The sequence below is a fragment of the Bemisia tabaci genome, chromosome 4 (genome assembly GCF_918797505.1).
Source record: "Bemisia tabaci chromosome 4, PGI_BMITA_v3".
In the NCBI taxonomy this organism is placed as follows: domain Eukaryota; kingdom Metazoa; phylum Arthropoda; class Insecta; order Hemiptera; family Aleyrodidae; genus Bemisia; species Bemisia tabaci.
The window spans coordinates 33,471,684-33,490,889 of record NC_092796.1 but is presented as its reverse complement, the minus strand read 5'-3'; the positions used below and the strand labels follow the sequence as shown (position 1 = coordinate 33,490,889).

Sequence of the window (19,206 nt, the reverse complement as noted above, 5' to 3'; positions counted from 1 at the left end):
AAATTATTTTTGAATGGACCGGTAGACAACTTACGAGTTTAAGAATTCTGATTTATTTTCTTTAACCAGAAGTTCACGTATAACACGATTAGTGCAACAAAACTGAATCAACTCCTAACTAAGGATCGTTTTTATTTTACATTCATAACGGGGATTTTGAATTCCCGCTCACAAGAAAAACATTAAAAATCTTGATTCGCGGTGTTAATTTCAGTCATTTTTGTTGCGCAAATCGTTTTCTACGTAAAATTTTGGTTTATACCCATGTATCAGAAGGCTCCAATTTGTACCATGCTGGTTTATTGCAATGCGACAATCTTATTCACGTAATCAAAGATTATTTGCCGCCGAAACATCTGACCTCGTGAAGTAAAAGAAGAATTCATCGCTTCTACACTGATGTTTTTACATTCGTTATTTTCTTTTTCACACCGGATTTCAGGGACTCTGAATTTTGGAAAGCAGCTGAACGGGTCGTGGGATTTGTTCTTTCTCGCGTTGAATTTTGCAAATTATATAATTAAGCAGTAAAATACTGCTAAATGCAGTGCCGCACTGTTGTGCTAAGGAGAAACGTCGTACGAACCTTGAGATGTTGCCGAATTTTTTTATAAGATACGAATTTCCTGACAACTTGTGAATATTTTGCTTGCTTTTCAGAGAATTTGACCTGCAATTTTGTCTTGAGTATCTGAAAATTTCAAGGAAATAAATGCCAAAGTTCCCTATAAATTACATACTTTTTCAGGAGAAATTTGACAACATTCGAATGCTCATACGACGTTTTTCCTTAGCACAGCAGCGCACCGCCATGGTGCAAATTATCATTCCGCGGTAGGTGGGCAGATTGGTGAGGAGAGGGAGGTCATTCAGCATGATTGTATGATGGCGAGATTAGAACAGCCCGCCGAAAGTAATTTCATTTAAAAAATTCCTACGTGCCGAGTGAATTAGAAACCTGAAAGGATAATTGGAAATGTGTTCCCGATAAGACATACATAATTAACAGAATCGCCAATAAGCGCTTCGTTTCCTGATATATCCTGCATGGAAACCGTAAAAAATTAAACGGATATACGATGTAACGGCAACTCTGCATATTTTATGCTCGCAATTATTGTGCATGATTTGAATATGATTCGATGCTCCATGGTATCGGAGCCTCATATTTGAACGAGTAGTTTCGTAAAGAATTAAAGAAATTTACATGAACCTAATCGGGCGGTTTAATTTTAACTGTTAATAAAAAACTGGCCAATATCAATTATAATCAGCCAAAATGAATCACATGTCGCGTAATGACCTCTCATGTTCTATTTTATTCCCACAAGAAATCAACGATGGAAATATTTTGCCTTGAAATCTTGTGAGTACGTTCATTTGCGCGCGTGAATCGCAAAGAGAACTCACGAAAGTTCCAAGGCTCGAGGCAAAATGTTGCTCAGATTTTGTTTTGCACACTCATAAATGTTAAGGGTAAACTGTAAATGTAAACTGTAGCTGTAAATGTAAGTGTAACTAGGAGTTACGAAATAGCGCCTCACACGCTGGTTTTAAGTGCCAAATACTTGCAAAAGATCAAGATGAATGTGACATGAATAAAATTGGTATTCCACATAAAGAGGCTGTCAATTCTGTACGTACATTCTAATTCTGGATACCTTCAGACCCTAAGCTTTTCTTGAACTAAAAAAAATGCTTACTGAGGAAGATCTGAAATTTTCAATTTATGTACACAAGTATAAGAGTATAGAAATATATAGAAAGTGTAGAGTACACTTTGTCTACATAACGGGGATACTATGCAAATTGTAAGCAAATATGCAATTTTAGCAAAATTTGCCGCCCCCTATAGATTTGCCGCCATGGGCCGCGGCCCATGTGCCCCCCCCCCCCTTAATCCGGCCCTGGATGTAGTAATCCTTTGATTTATATTTCGATCTTATAATTACATATTTTTTTATCCTCATTCCATGAGTATTCATTATCTTGAATTTTTGTTTAAACATGTGCGCACAGTAATAACGCTTACACGATCGCATCCCTTTGAAGTTAAACATTTTTAGGTCAGGAAACTCATAGTATTTACCGACTTGCAGAATTGTGACCGGCCACTGCTGTCAACATGTTAGCAAAGGGCGCATATAAAATTGGAAGAGGAAATACTCGATTTTTGGCAACCGGAGAGCAAGAACTCTGCAGTAACCACCAAATACTCCATTAAATTCCGTAGCCACTCATTGTCAGTCAAAATACAGCCTTCCCCATGATGTTACTCGTTTGATTTAAATTCAAGTCCCTTTTGAAAGCAGTTTAGCAACATGCGGTGGAAGGAGGAACATATCAAGGCTCAAGGCCGCCCAAGAGAATATTTCAATGTTGATCCTCCATTCGCAGAGATTCTAGCACAGATTACTCTTTATACTCAACCCCCATCCGAGTAAATGGAGCCTGCCACAGGGATTTGCAGTTCATTTACTTCTTCTCATTCAAAATTTCGCCATAAACACGAGGGTGCCAATGGTTTTCTCTGAAACGAACTTCCAAGCTCAAAAACAGCTCTCAAAGTTTAGGCTCAGCGGAGGGGATTCCACCTCTACACACTGAAAAAAAAGATTGGTAGAATTTACCATTCCTTCACGCTGTATTTCACACAGCGTGAAAGAATGGTAAATTCTACTAATCTTCAAGTCGATTCTGCCAGATGAATACCTGTACCAGTAACGTTTACCTTTCTTCTGGCAGAATGGATTCTGAATCGACGCTGTGTGAAATACAGCGTGAAGGAGCGGTAAATTCTGCCAATCTCTTCGACCAAAATTCAGATGACTCTTCCCCGTGAAAATTTTATGGAACAAACATGTTTTCGTTGTCTTGCAGCGAGGCACGCCGTGCACAATCTTAGCAACATCTGATAACCTTGCATGAACTTTTCCACTCTTCATAAACTTAAATGGACCGTGTTGAGCAGAAAGGAACCGAGCGACATCAGCTATTGCCAAATTAAATTGGGCAATTTAATTTCTTACATGAAATCAGTTGCACGGATTTTTGCGCAAATTTCAGTGAATTTTCTGCATGGCACGAAGCAAATTCATCAAAATTTTCAAAAGAATCCTCACAAACGTTCTCTTGTAAATAATTAAATTGTCCAGATATATTTGACAGGAGCTGATGTGGCTTGGTTCCTTTCTCATAAACGCGGTCCAAATGGCAAATCTCCACGGCATGGAGGCATGCAAGAAGTCCAATTGAACTCACTGTGGAACTATAGTTTTGGTTACTCTGTAAAAGAAAGAATATGCATTAGGAAACTAGTGGCACATTCGTTGCTCCTAAAATGAGCTAGAATTAGTAGAGTTCCTTATTGCAAAATACGATCCATTTAACCCACATTTTCCGCTACAATACTGCCGTGCTAAGGAAGAACGCCGTATGAGCATTCGAGAGTTGCCAAATTTCCTTCGATAAAATGTTTATTTTTAGGGAAGTTATGCATATTTTTCCATTAAATTTTCCGAATCTTTAGATAAAATTGCGAACAAAATTAACTGAAAAATTGGGAGGGAAATATTCATAAACATTAAAAAAAAAACTCATTGGATCTAGAGTCCAGACTCTTGAAAACATTGACAAGAAAAAATACTCTTGATTCAATCAGATTTTTGCTTAAATCAAAAGGAAATCCGCTCAAATTAAGAGGCTTGGTTCTTGATTTAAGCTAAAATCCGATTGAATCAAGAGTATTTTTTCTTGTCAATGTTTAAAGAGTCTGGACTCTAGATCTATTGTGTCTTTTTTTCCAGTGTTACCAGGATATTTGCGTTTTATCGGAGGAAATTTGGCAACACCTAAAGGTTCATACGGCGTTTTTCCTTAGCACAGCAGTATAGGCTCTGTCTTAAAAGGTCCAATATAGATGTAAGCGCGGCTCGCTTAGCGTTATCCATTTCTATCTCATCGATTTCAAGTCTCTGATCTCCAGAGCTATTGCTTACTCTGTCAATACGGGGAGAGGAGGCGAAATTAAGAGCGCTCGCGAAGAAGCGACCGGATGAATTTTTGAGAGGGTTGCTTTGATCGATACCTCGGCTCAAGGGGTCTGCTCTGCGTTTTGCCGCAAGTTAAAGTTGATTTATCGCCGTTAAGGAGGCGTGTGTTAAGGCGAAGGGTAGGGGGGGGGGGGGGGGGATTCTGGGCCTAACTCGGCGCGGAGAATTTCCAGCCGGGGTATAATCGTTCCTCATCTTAGCCCGAGTCGGAGCAAGTGTGTCTGTTTTATGCTGCCGTGCCGAGGGAAAACGCCGTATGAGCCTTCAGGCGTTGCCAAATTTCTCCTGGCAAATCACTAATTTTCAGGAGAATTTTGGAATATTTTTCTACCAATTTCTCGGATAATTTTGTTTGTAATTTGATTTAAAACCTCTGAGAATTTCAAGGAAAATATTCATAATTTTCCTCAAGAATAAACATTTCATCGAAGGAAATTTGGCAACCCTCGAATGTTCATACGGCGTTCTTCCTTAGTTTGCCCTCGAATAACTTCAGCCTCCTCTTGTCGAGAATGATTCTCATTACGAGGCGCGAACAAAGGCTCAAAGCCTCGGCTAACCCATTCGATCGAGCCGTGAATGATCGATCATCGATATTTCCCCATTTGAAGCTGTAGTAAAGAATCGATTATTAAGGTACACCCTGTACATCGATCCTCTTCCGTAAGTTTAAATGGCAGAGCAATCGATGTATCGCATAGTACGCTACGCCGCTGGATCGTTGCCGCAATTTCAAGTCACTTAATCGCCCAAAGCCAGATGAATAATTTAGCATCCAAGCCGTGTTTTGAAGATCAAAACAAAACAAGAGGGAAATTCCAACCCAAGACTCTCGGTACCGCTTTTAGTGTTACGAAATGTTTTACAGAAAATATAAAACACTTACCCTTTAGAACAAGCCACACTTTGGAAGTTTGAAGGAATTTGATAAAAATTTGATGAGTTTGACACACAGTAATGATCGTTTGTACTTAAGTGCAGTGTTTGTCGGCCTCCTTGGTGTACTCTGCCGTGCTAAGGAAAAACGCTGTATGAGACTTCAGACGTTGCCAAATTTCCTTCGACAAATAAGACATTTTCCAGCAAATTCGTGAATAGTTTTCCTCCAATTTTGCAGAGAATTTCGTTCGCATTTTATTCTAAAGTACCTGAACATTTCAAGGAAAGAGACGCATATGTTTGCTCAAAAATAAATATTTTACTCCCGGAAATCTGGCAACCTTCGAATGTTCGTTTCTTTCGACGTTTTCTTTAGTACGGCAGCACTATCAAAATGATTTTGCTGTTAATAATTCTCGGATGAGAATTTCACTGATTAAGCCGGAAATAAATTCATAAAGACAGGGTGTTTCTTAGAAATAACAGAAATACCATGTGAAATAAGAAGATTTCCTGTTGCTTCAATGATAATTCTCATCCGGGCTATTAATGAAATTTTTGTTGATACAACAGAAAATTTCTCTCCGTGTTGTTTTAGTGCTGGCTCCATGATCAGGAGGTCTCGCGTTCGATTTCCAGCCATGTGACCCGATATTGAATCGGCTCTTGACTAGGAAACGAGGGGGTGTGCGACTTTAACTGCAAGCGTCGAAGTTCTCCCTCAGGGATACTTCAAGTTATTAAACTAATAAAGTATGAAAGTTTAGCGGACGTTGAAACCAGTTGTTATTTTTTTCTCTTTTCCTTTGCGGAAAAAGACTATTTATGCCTCAAGTATCGTTACAATTACTGATGCAACCGATAATAGATTTTATTTTCATATTCTTCGTAACCGTGGCTTACGTAGTCGTGCAGTATGTGGATCAAGTCATGCAAAAACAGTAATAAATTTGAAACGGGATAAAGCCTTTCATACTGGTCTCGCACCGAAAATTCTTACTGATTCGAGAATTGAACCAGCATAATCCAAATTAAGTACTCGCTTGTTTCATGTCAGATGAACAATACATCATGGGACATTTGTCGTACATTGATCTTCTCTAAATGTTTTCTTATTTCAATTTATTGACTGGAGAAAAGTCATCCATACGTATCTCAATGTTTCCGTAGAAATTCTGAAATCAACGCGTGAGAAACACACACTATGGAAAAAATCACTTACTTGTATCGAGTAACATAGACCTCAATCGAGACGCTAGTCTTGTGGTACAAAAGAACGCTTTTATGCCACCGTTCAGCACTGAAACGCTGTGAAATGCACCTTTCTCACAAATACGCTATCCAGCGACCATAATGAACGAACTTATATCGCCACAAGTGGTTTTAAAAAATTGTCTGTAAGAATCATATTTCCTTGGTAAATGCTTCATTCACTTACGTTCTTTTATGTTGTGTTCACAGAATGGAAGCGGGACAGGAGAAATCGGTGGACGCACCAATGGGTGAGTTGAGTTTTTTTATGTTCTCTATATAGTCGAAGAATTTGAGGAGGTAGGCTCAAGAGGGCCCTCAAAGCTCAAAGGGCCTTCTCCCTTCTGGCTCACATAGATCAGTATTTTCTGGACCTTACATCTTGAAGATTTGTCTTTCACAATTGCATGGATTTACTTTAAAAAATTAAGTGAAAGACTTTGGATTTAGTAGAGAAAAATTGATTAATTTGGGATTTAGCTAACCTAACCCTTTATACCCACATGGAGAGTCCGGTTTATGTCAAATAAGCTTGAACGCTGTTAAAAAGAGAACGAGAATCCGCCATTGTGATTATCTTATTTACTTCCATGACTAAATTGGGGCCGGTAAACTTCTAAAAGTGTCCAAACTTATTTTGTGGATGAAAACCCCTCAATACCATCCGTTCGACTTATCCTTTCTATATTACGGTCCAGAAGTTCATATTTTCAATTTTAATTATGATATACTGCACTTGTGTAGAAAGTTAAAGCACAGATTAAAGTAAATGAGATGATTGCGTCATTAATTAACATAAATGGGAAAAAACTTTGGGGGTTGTTCTCTTAAAAGGCTGTTTTCAGGTTGAGAGCTTGCTTGCACCTACCTCCTTTATTAATGTTCTTCAAAAACAACATTTCCGCAGCGCCCGTATCAAAGTTAATATTAGCCGAAGGTAAATTGATTTTGAAAATTAACGGAAAATAAATACATACCTTCCTTGCAAGGATAGATACTTTTGGTAAAGCCAATATAGCACTGTAGGCCACTTCCGCCATCTTGGATTGTGAAATTTAGAAATTCAACCGAAAATTGGCTTTGCTCGTCAGAAAATACTCCCTGGCACCGAGTTTAACAATAATTGATCGAACAGGAGCCGAGATTGCATTTTATACCACGAGCGTCATTTTAAATTTTCTGATTATGAAAATTTGAGTAAAAATTCGAGTTTTAAGAAATATCCCTCGGTTCATGACGGTTGCGCTCAAAAACTCAAAAACAGATTTCTCCTCAGGCAAGACTCATTTGTTGGCCAAATTTGTGATACTCCTTTCTTTTCAAATCAATTCAAGCTTAAATTTTTATCATAGGCAATAATACGCAATAAATATACAAGGTAAACTGACAGACAGCAGTTAAACAGGTTAACAAGTCTAATTTCGTGGAGCAATCGACTCGAGTTAGGTTCCAACCTAAGAATACAACTATTTTAACTTCGGTGTGTTGCACGGTATCACACGCATTTGAAGGCGTTTTATTAATCCGACCGCGACCAACGGAGAGAGGAGTCCCGATGCGTTGACCTTGAGTGTCATGTGCGCTGCATCCGTTGAATGTTGAGTAGTGTTCATATTTTAGTGTAACGAGGAACCTAAAATGACATTTCGAGTTAAAATAAATTATTCGACTTTATATGAGTAAAATAGTAGGGTTGAATAAGACATTAACGTTTTCAGTTCACTTTGGTTACTGGAAATTTGAATCGCTCGCTCACCAAAAAAAAAAAAAAAAAAAAAAAAAAAAAAAAAAAAAAAAAAAAAAAAAAAAATATTTCTCGTAAGTCAAATTGTGCTTTACAACGATTTCGACAGGCTTCTTAGTCACGCGGTGTTCCTTCCCCACCCTAAGTTGTTTACAAAGTAACCAACGGACTGCAAAGATTACAGAGGATATCGACGACGGTCGAGCGCTTCAAGGTCATTCGCATATGCTTGTTTTCCCGTGGCGTTTCTTATAGCGAAACTATTCATCATTCTATGATTCTGCTTTGTATACAAATAATGTAGGTCTAGAACACCACTCTTGGCAGGAAAAAGATTTGACCCGTGTCGAAGTTATCACCAGGTCTCCGGTTTCCACTGTGTAATGAATATCGGAAACTCAAAGGAGAGGAAAATTATAAAAACTTTCAGCGGTCGCACTTCAGGGTCATTAAGATATTAGATTTGCGGGAGTTGAAGTTTAAGAACGTGCATTTACAGTGCTAGTGCGAGGCTAAGTATAGAGCGTCTGAGAACATTATCGCAAGTCATTTTTTATGTATCGTTAAGATAAAAGTTTTGAACAAGTTCCCTTGCCTCTCTCCGGGGGTTCGTTCTGATGAGGCTCCAGTCACTTTACGACTGACTCCAGTCTTTGCGCCGTTGTCGGGTTAAATATATTTTATGTAACAGAATATTCTGACCATATCGTCACCTTCCGGCCAAAGTATCACAAGCGACATGCGATGTTTAAAAATTTCCGCCTGTTCGAGACTCACTTTGGAGTTTCCAGAGCCATGTGGCGCATCAAGCTCGATTTTTAGGGGCCATTGAAGATTTTTTAGGGGCCAAATTGACTTTTTGCCTCTGTATCAAGGCGCATTTAGTGACAAGTTAGACGCAAGATGTTTTAGTTACAGAACTAGTAGCTGTTACTTGGGGGAAATTTCGAAAAATCAATAAACAGAAAAACTAGGATTTTTTATTTGGGGGGGGGGGGGGGGGGGGGACTTTTAAGGGCCATGATGGCGCATAGTCTTCATTTTTTAGGCGCCATGACCGATTTCTTAGGCGCATTTGGCGCGTTGGCGCCTGCGAGTTTCGAACACTGGCCACCATATTATTATTTTACAGAGAAATTGTTCAACGAAGCTGTCCGAAAATTTTACTAAAGTTATTGTGTGCTGCCGATAAAATTCTGTGAAATTTTCAAACAGATTCAACTAACAATGTAGGCATCTGTAAAAAAATAACATGGCGGCGGAAATTTTTCAACGTCGCATGGCGCTTGTAATACTTTGGCCGGAAGGTAGCGATATTTCCTCTGATATTTTAGCGAGTCATAATCCTGTATTGATTCAAGACAAACTGAAAAAAGGCCGACTTATGAATGCGCCTTAAATAAAGCCAACTATTTAATGCGACTAAATAAACTCAAACTTAGAAACTAAATTGTTCAGAATTTATTTTTGGCAGGGTGATGCTGATTTCGCCTAGAACACCTGTATGGGGAGAGTACCATTGGCGTGGCGTGCTTTGCGATAAATCGATTGATCTGCCATCTAAACCTGTGGAAAATTATCGATAAAAGAGGTTTTCGCAACGAGCACCTTAATAATCGATTATTTACTACAGCTTCAAATAGGGAAATATCGATAGATCGCAATGCACGCCACGCTACTGGAGAGCAATCGACTCGAGTTAGGTTCCAACCTAAGAATACAACTATTTTAACTTCGGTGTGTTGCACGGTATCATGCGCAATTGAAGGCGTTTTATATTGATCCGACCGCGACCAACGGAGAGAGTAGTCCCGATGCGTTGACCTTGAGTGTCATGTGCGCTGCATCCGTTGAATGTAAAATGATGAGTAGTTTTCATATTTGAGTGTAACGAGGAAAATGACATTTCGAGTTGAAATAAATTATTCGACTTTATTTGAGTAAATTAGTAGGGTTAAATAAGACATTAATGTTTTCAGTTCACATTGGTTACTGGATATTTGAATCGCCCGCTCACAAAAAAAACAATATTTCTCGTAAGTCAAATTGTGCTTTACAACGGTTTCGACAGGCTTCTTAGTCACGCAGTCGCAGTGTCCCCTCCCTACCCTAAGTTGTTTACAAAGTAAACAACGGGCAACAACTGAGTCGAAGCGCCAAGGTAGAGTTTGTCATATTTTCGTGCCGCGGAGATTCTTCGGCAACGTTTAGCGCGCGATTTGACTAATGTAGAGTATTGTATTTTCATCATTGGGAGGCTCAAATTTACACATCGAAAAAGTCACATACCTCAGTTAGGAGTTAATTGCAGAAATTTTCGTTGCTCAAAATGACAGTAAACTTGTAGGAATTATTTTTCACGTTCTTGTTGCGTATTTTGATAAGATTACTTTAAATAGACTTATCCTAAAAAAGAATTATAGCAATATTTTGGGGAGTGTAATAAAGACATTTAAATTTACGGTATTTGCTACCATAGAGTCTGTTGGTGATTGCCATACTCATATCATTGTACCGAAAACCATACTTTCTTCAGTGGAGGTAATAATTTAGCTCATTTATCTCGAGAATACATACAATTTCACGTAACTTAAAAAAATGAGAAACTCGATCAGGTACATCATGTTCAACCATGCCCAGTTGTGTATGTGCCAATGTTGTAACATTTAATGAAATTTAAGGAAATTTAATGAGATCTGACACCTGTGGCTAGCAAGACGTATCCGAGACAGCGCGACAAAACCGGGCAACTAGGAGCCGGATCGAGAATTTGTCGCTTTTCTGACAAAAGCGCGTAACCAAACTTTACGCAAGAGCCCCGCCGTCGGTGCAACTACACACTTTCCACGGCTCGCGTAGAAATGGAGTTACGCTGCTTTGCAAGACGCAGAACGGATTCCCGCGCTCCGAGTCCGGCACTTTCGCAAACTCCCGGAGCTACACAGTCCGACTCTTTTCCTCGCTTTAATATTTAAGCGACTTCAATGAAAGTGAGGCAACTTTCAAGGATAATTTGATTTATTCCCGCGGCGCAACTTCCGAGAACTTCACTTCGCTCTGTTCATCGATGCGAATTTGGGCGAGGTCCGTGAAGTCGCCTGACCAAGTTCAAACGAGGATTCAAATTGCCTGGCGGAAAATCCGGCGCTTCGTTGAAAAATTCTCGCCGGTATTCGAAGCACATCGGAATTGAAATCTACCGGATTATGAACGAGCTGAATGGTTGAGTGCACGTCTGGGCAGTCACCTTACTCTATTTCGGTGGGAAAAAACTCCGCACACAGTTTAAGTAAATAGGTCAATTACAGGCCGCCTAAAATACTTTACGCTCTTTCCGCAACTTTAAGACTTCAACCATCAGTATTTCCTCCTATGCCAGGAAATCTGCATCGTCGCAAACGGAGATACGTGGTTTCTCATTTTGGCATTGTAGGGTAAAGTATGCTGTAGCTGCTGTCCCATTCCAACCCAGAGATGCAACATTGCATTAAACTTTACAAAATAGAATTTGATGGATTCTCATGATACTTCTTGAATTTTTTAAAAAATAAACTTTAAACATCGGACTCGGTGAGTTAAAAAACGCTTGGGGGAAGTAAAATCCTGATTTTGAAATTTTTGAATCATGCACGGAGAAAAAAATTTCGTGCATGAGACCCAAAGTTTAGGTCATATGGATCTCTGAAGTTTTCGGATTGAGCATCCGAACCCTTAAGGTCCAGCTGCTGAGGTTTGGATCACACATCTGAAACTTCAGTTCTTACATCTGAAGTACTTCGGTTTCCACATCCGAAAAACTTCGGTTCTCACATCCGAAAAAATTCGGCTCTCCATCTGAAGTACTTCAGGTGTAAGAACTGAAGTTTCAGATGTGTGATCCGAACCTCGACAGCTGGACCTAAAGTGTTCAGATACTCAATCCGAAAACTTCAGAGATCCATGTGACCTAAACTTCGGGTCTCACGCACGAGGTTTTTTTCTCCGTGTGAGTCAAATCTCGAATTTTCTTATCGAATTTCCGAAAAATTGTTGCGGGTTGCATACGCAGCCCCTGAAAAATCGTGGGCATTTCATGGAGAACAACATTTCATCTTGCATCTCTGTTCAAACCCCTGCGTCAAAAACTGGAGCGAAGCGCAATCCGTCGTCGCGGCGCATGAAATTAATTTGATTCGGAATGCGTTTGAATGGTAGCTATGTCGTCGTTCAGGACTGTCGCATAAATTATGGCGTTGTGATTACGGACCGATGGCCTACTCTGCCGCGCTAAGGAAAAACGCCGTATGAACCCTCAAGCGTTGCCAAATTTCCTTTGATAAAACACTAATTTCCAAAAAAATTGTGAATATTTTCCTTCCAATTTCTCAGATAATTTTGTTTGTAATTCGATCTAAAACTTCTGAAAGTTTCAAGGAAAAATCTTCATGACTCTCCTCAAAAATGAGCTTTTTTTCGAAGGAAATGTGGCAACTCTCGAATTTTCATACGGCGTTCTTCCTTAGCACGGCGGTACTGTTTAAGCCTGCTACGACCAGATGAAAAATAAAGCGAGTCATAACGGAATTGGACGGATTGCAACGATAGAAACACGTCTCCGCTTTCGGATGAGCCCTGTTTCACATGCATTGTGTTGATGAGCAAGGCTCATGTGAAAACAGACATACGTCCTTGCTTTTTGTTATCATTCCATCGGGACGCGGAGTCTAAACCGAGAGGTCAGGCTTGTGATTGAAGGAGCTGCCTGCAGGAAAAACACAGTATGAGCCCTCAAACGCTGCCAAATTCATCCCGATAAAACATGGATGTATATGCGAGAAAAATCATGCATACTTTTCCTTGAAATTTACCGGAGAGTTGGTTTAGATAGCGAATACAATTATTCGCAAATTTCCAAAGAAAAGATTACAAGTTTTTCGGGAAATTCCAATTATATTGGAAGACATTTGGAAACTTTCGGAAGCTCATACGACGTTTTTCCTCCAGCTTAGCAACTTTTACATCGGGTGGAAGTTGGTTGACGATAAATTATTTGTTGTGTCAGTGTCAGCCTTTTTAAAAAATGAAAAAGTGACTCGTGGAGACGGATTATCGGAGCCGATGATGAGGGTGGTTGCGGGAGGGGGGGGTTGAGGGGGGTCTATTCTTCATCCCTGTACTCTCGATGAAGTATAGACTTTCGTTCAAATCAGAGCCCAATCTGGGAGCAATAGTTGTCAAAATCCTTCAAGATTCGATTGCGGATTTAATTTTAAATTAAAGTAAATGCGTGTGTACTTAGACGTATTTAAACCGAGATGAGTTGTTTCCATTTTAAATCTGGGCCCTGCGACTATGAATACATGACAAGGCCCATGCCATGATGAGTATAGTTCTTTTTTAGTCGTATACGTTCAATTACAATGAACGTCATAATCGTTCCTTATCACAGAGAGACGGCCGTCATTTTGGCCGAATCTTTGAGGAGCAGTGGAAAAAAAAACACATTGGATCAAGAGTCCAGACTCTTAAAAACATCGACAAGAAAAAATACTCTTGATTCAATCAGATCTAAGCTTAAATCAAGAACCAAGCCTCTTAATTTGAGTGGATTTCTTTTTGATTTAAGTTTAAATCTGATTGAATCAAGAGTCCTTTTTCTTGTCAATGTTTTCAAGAGTCTGGACTCTAGATCCAATGTGTTTTTTTCCAGTGAGAAAAAGTTGTTTGGAGGTGGAAGTATTTGCTTTCGGAACAGAACTTCAAGAAAGTTCCAAAATGCCCAAAAATGAACTAAAATTAACCTACTATGTCCCCAAAATTGCCCTCTCTCGCCTCAATTTCCTTCAAATTTAAACAGTGCCGACCTGGCACTATCCTACCAACCTGTTACCAACAATATTCAAGACACATTTTTAGTGCTTTTCCTCCCATCAAAAGGCACACTTGGACGTATTTATGCTAAAAGGAACTATGTTCCACGCAAACCTTACGCACATAGTTCCTTTTAGCATAAATACGTCCATTTCGTCACTTGTTTGCCGTATGAGCGTATCTCAATTTCCACATGAGTCCTGCTTTACATATAAATTCATGCTTTCTGGGGTTCATGTAGAAATTAAGGTACGCCCTTACGTCAGAGGAGCAAGAATTTATGTAATTTTTCCCGTCGGAGTTTTTGGGCTACGAGTTATATTACAGTGGCGTGGCGTGCTTTGCGATATATCGATCGATCGACTATTTAAACCTATGGAAAAGTATCGATTAACAGGGTGTTCGCAGCGAACACCTTAATACTCGATTCTTTACCACAGCTTTAAATGGGGAAACATCGATAGATCGCAAAGCATGCCACGCCACTGCAATATTATACAGCACAAACCACAAAGAAGCCCCCTAAACCGATGCTACTCTGCCGTGCTAAAAAAGAACGCCGTATGAGCCCCGAGACGATGCCAAACTTGTCTCGAAAATGCGGGAATTTTCGAGGAAATTTTAAGGATTTTTCTTGCATATTTTTAGAAAATTTTGCTCGTAATTCAATGTGGGGTGTCTTAAAATTTCACTGAAAAATTTTCAAAACTTTCCTCAAAAATAAGTATTTTTCGAGTGTAAATTTGACAACACTTGAATGTTCATATGACGTTTTTCCTTAGCACGGCAGTACTGCTTGGAAGTTAATTTGATTTCTTGACCAAGCGACGGAGCAAAGCTCAATCGCCCTAAGCAGGGATCTCGTCCCAACAGTCCTCACGATGCGGAGTTGCAATGTCGTTCAAAATCCCCCTCAATCTTCCTTCCGAATAGCAGAATATCTCAGGAGCCGGCAACCTTGCTCACTTTCTAGATGCTAAATTGAGGCTAACGTCATCAGGATTGCAATCTAAAATGCAAATTCTCTAGCTGCATTAGAGTCACGAATTTTCATGATCCGCACCTCGTAACGTTTGTTTAATCTGGAGTCCGAGCCCTGTAACAAGCAGAAAATAGTCAAATGCACGTAACGAGGTGAGATATTTTTCCAGTATGAATCACCAGCGGTTACTCTTTCGAGTTGGCAGCACCGAATTTTGCATATTTACACTGAATGAAAAAGTGTGGTGAATTTCTTCGTTAGTCCCTTTAATTTTTGACAGCGATAATTTTAGTGGCGAGGTGTATATGATCGATCATCGATATTTCTCCTTTTAAAGCTGTATAATGAAGAATCGATTATTATTGTGTTCGTTCCGAGCACCCGACTACCGATCCTCCTTCATAGGTTTGAACAGCAGATGATCGATGTATTGCAAAGCACGCCACACCACCCCTGCTAGCATTTACTATACTGATACTTGAACCGTGCTGCAGTATGATGAAATTCACCTCAGTTTGTAAGAAATAAAAGCATTTTGTTAATTATCACACTCAAATTACTGTGTTGAAGTACTGTAAAATCAACTCTAAATTTTCGCTTTCTTTAAACGTATTTTTACGTGCTAGAAAAATAACGGGCTAAACATTTTCAACCAGGTGTCATACATGTAAAAGGTGTTCCCTTCATTTTTTGCTGCTGAGAACAGAAATGTTCTTTCATTTCTTCTATCACATACCAGTTCTCGTAAACTCCTTTCCTTTCAAAAATACCCATGATTTTCCAGCTGCGAGAATGCATTTGTACACCTAGAAAAACATCCATCCACAGGCACGGATACTATCCGATTTTTGAACGTACAGTCTTACTGATCGAGCGGATGAAATTGAGTGGACAAGGCAAAAAACCGCTAAACCGCTTCCTTCTTTTCATCCCTTTGATAAAATTCGCTGAAGCGTACATTCACCTCGGAGTTAATTGGCGGAATTCGCTAGAGTGACCGGGAAACTTTTCAAAATAGAGAGTGACCTTAACTCTTGCCGTCTGAAATAAGCTGCACACATGACGTCACTCCTCTGACGCATAATGACGTACCTCTATCTTCACATGAACCCCAAAAAGCGCAGAGTTATGTGAAAAATAGGAGTCACGTGTAAATGGGCCTGTTGCAAACTTCAGCTAGAGAGAAAGAAGAGGTGTTTCTCATAGAGTATGGCTCAAAGATCACGATGAGCACATCGAAGAAGTTTAACATACACTCCTAACTTCACAATCAGCGTGTAAAATATGCATTTTTACGTTTTCCGCTGAGGAGACGATACTGCGGCAGTGCGGCACAGGTGAACATCTCGTCGCACCCTTCGGCCGAGGTATCACAAGCGCCATGCGACGTTTAAAAATTCCCGCCCCCATTTTATTTTTTACAGAGAAATTGTTGGTTGAATATTTTTGAAAATGTCACTGAATTGTACACTCAAAAAACAAGTATGGGAAGAGTGACTTACCGGCCGAGATATGGATCATAGAGCCATAAAATATAGTTCGTGGGGCCATGCTTATAGGTTCACGACCTATAAAGTATGGCTCAGAAAGCCATACTGTAGATGGTAAGTCACTTTGGTTAGAAATTATGGATCTCCGAGCCTTTTTTTATGGGTCTTAGAGTCATACCTTTGTTTGAGTGTAGCGGGAGCACATAGAAAAGTCAGTGACATTTTCGGACAGCTTCGTTGAACTATTTCTCAGTAAAAAAATGAAATAGAGGCGGGAATTTTGAAGCGTTGCATGGCGTTTGTGATACTTTGGTCGGAAGGTGGCGATTTCGTAAGAGGAATCGTTTCGTTTCATCCAATTTTTGTGCACTAGGATACTACGCAATATTCAACATGGCCGACTCCAACCCGAAAAAACACACATGACGAGAATGTATTTGATCAACCAGTGTGTTTATATTACATGTTCCTTCGTTGATAAAGATCATGGCGTTTCCTCACGATTTGCGAGCAAGAGCGTCTGCTATGTTGATTTCATAGCATCTTAGTCCACAAGGGTTGGACGGTACTATCTCTCTCATGAAATGTTCACCTGTGCCGTAGTATCGTTTTTGAAACGGAAAGCTAGAGAAAACGCATATTTCTTAGACAGATTGTGAAGTTAGGAGTGCGTTTCATACTTTTTCGATGCGCTCGTGATTTATGAGCCATTTTCCATTGGAAACACCTGGTCTTTTTGCTGTGGCCAAAGTTTGCAACAGGTCCATTGAGATACGCCCTAATGCAGAGGCGGGTCCAGCAATTCGGCAACACCGGATTTCCTCCATATAAAGCTATGCTAAATAATCGATTCTTGTCGGAGTTCCTGGCCCCTCCAAGAATCGATACATTTCCATAGGTTTGAATGGAGAGTTCCGGTGATGCCAATTTGCTGGATCCACCAATGCCTTTAAGTCATAGGAGCGACGAAGATAGCGAGAGGAAATGCCCTCAATGTGTGTTCGTTCGCAGCGGTTTCACGTTTTAGCGCATCTCGCTGCTTCAAAAAATGTCTACCTTGCGTAGTAAAATCACCCAACTCCTTAGGAAACCATTTACATTTTTGCGGTATTTGCCGATCTCGGTTGCTTTTATGGCTAATTGGTATGAGATGCCAGCAAAACAAATACGTTTGTCGCGTGGTTTTGAAATTTTAGATCCTAGTTCGCACCTCTTTGAAAGTAAATCTGTTAAAAATTTGGCTATGAAGTTGCTCCTCTGACGCGTTAGGTGTTAGACTCCATTTAGCGTCGCGTCATTTCGTGAACCGAGCAAAAAACGCCTTCAATCGAGCTTGATACTATGCAACACTTAGGAGTTGAAATAGTTGTATCAAAGAATCGAGCTCAACGTATGGAGCTAGGACGTGTCCCGCGTGTGTCAATTTCCACGTGAGCCTTGTGATCCGTCTAAATATATTCTGTCCAGGGCTGATGCGTGGCGTGCTTTGCGATATATAGATTGTTCGGTCATTTAAACGTATGGAAAAGTATTGATAAACAGGGTGTTCGCAGCGAACACTTTAATAATCGATTATTTACCACAACCTCAAATGGAGGAATATCGATTGATTGCAAAGCACGCCACGCCACTGGCGTCCTTGCGACAAAGGTGTGACGATGAGAATCGTAGGTCAGCTTTTTCAGAGATTACAGGCAACTCGAGAACGGAATTTGATTATTTTTCCTTTTTATCAGTGAAATTATAGGAAATACTGACGCTGCATTACTTTCCATCTATCAAAGTATCAGTCACCGCTTTTCCGACCTTTAAATATTTTTTCAACGAACTTAAATTTCATTCACCAGAACCACTGAAACCAGCCTTCCTTGTACAGTTCAGCTAAATTTTATCATGCTTCGCCGACTAAGACGATATTTTACGAATCCGCTTCTTGAGCACCTTTGAGGAAAATGTTTAGTTATACCTCCAACAATAATAACAAATAATCATAAAAAATAAATGCGGAATGAAAATAAAACGATCGAAATCTCGAGTCGAATATGCGTTTAATTCTCCTGCGAGTGTTTTCGCTCTCTCTTTTCAAGTCACCGCCTATAATATTCGGCTTATGATGTTAATTCTGAGAACCTTAAAAGTTCCAGAGCAAATTAGACTCTTCGCAGTCAGTAATTTGTTTTTCTTGCATTCCTCCGGCACACCTCACGTGATATTCGAATGAAAAATGTAGGATTTTGTTTATCTGATGAGCAACGCTGCTACTGAAAGGAAGGATTAAGTGGACTCAACTTGATCCAACAATGCGGTCATAGTGATTATACACAATTGCGTGATAATGCGGGTCAACCTTTTCATTCATGCGAGCTCAAGGCATTTATGAACACGATAGGTCTTACAAGATTGTGCTAATCGAGGAAAAGTTAAACGTTCAAACTGCTATAACAATAAAAGCGCCATGCTACGTTTCAAAATTATTCTTTTATTACGTTTTTATGCCTTGAGAAAGATTAATCAACTTTTGGGCTCCAGTGGAAAACAACTAGAAAATTTACCAATTTTATTATACACTCAAATCTCTTAATCTTCGTGCAACAGTGGCAAGAAAATACAATAACTGATCATACTCCGCTGGCGCATACGGAAAAAATGCAAGGCGCTTAGATGCAACTATTCGTGCTCAATGGATGTGCGCGTAGCAGCATCCAAAATTGAAGGCGCTTCGTGTCTGACGGCGAAAATGCAACGCATGGGACCCTGGGTGCAATTATTCGTGTTCGAGGGAAACGCGTGTCGCTTGAACCTTTTTTTTTTTTTATTTCTCTTTAAATGGACCAGAAATGTAGGTTTGTGTGTGTGGGATGTATTTCAATAATGCAAAAAAAACGCCGAATCCATTGACGGCCGTACAGTGGAGCATGTCAACCAGAGATGTTGGAAAGAATGCGGAAGCTTTAAGAC

General features: G+C 39.8%; 1 protein-coding gene across 2 annotated transcripts in view; it reads left to right on the top strand.

Annotated features, from left to right (window-relative positions):
• Nucleotides 1–19,206, top strand: part of unc-13 — a 441,250-nt gene that overhangs the window by 339,253 nt on the left and 82,791 nt on the right. For both annotated transcript variants that reach the window (XM_072299723.1, XM_072299724.1), the window contains one exon: nucleotides 6,393–6,433. In XM_072299723.1, the coding sequence (XP_072155824.1) occupies nucleotides 6,393–6,433 (41 nt within the window). The remainder of the gene's footprint in view (nucleotides 1–6,392; nucleotides 6,434–19,206) is intronic.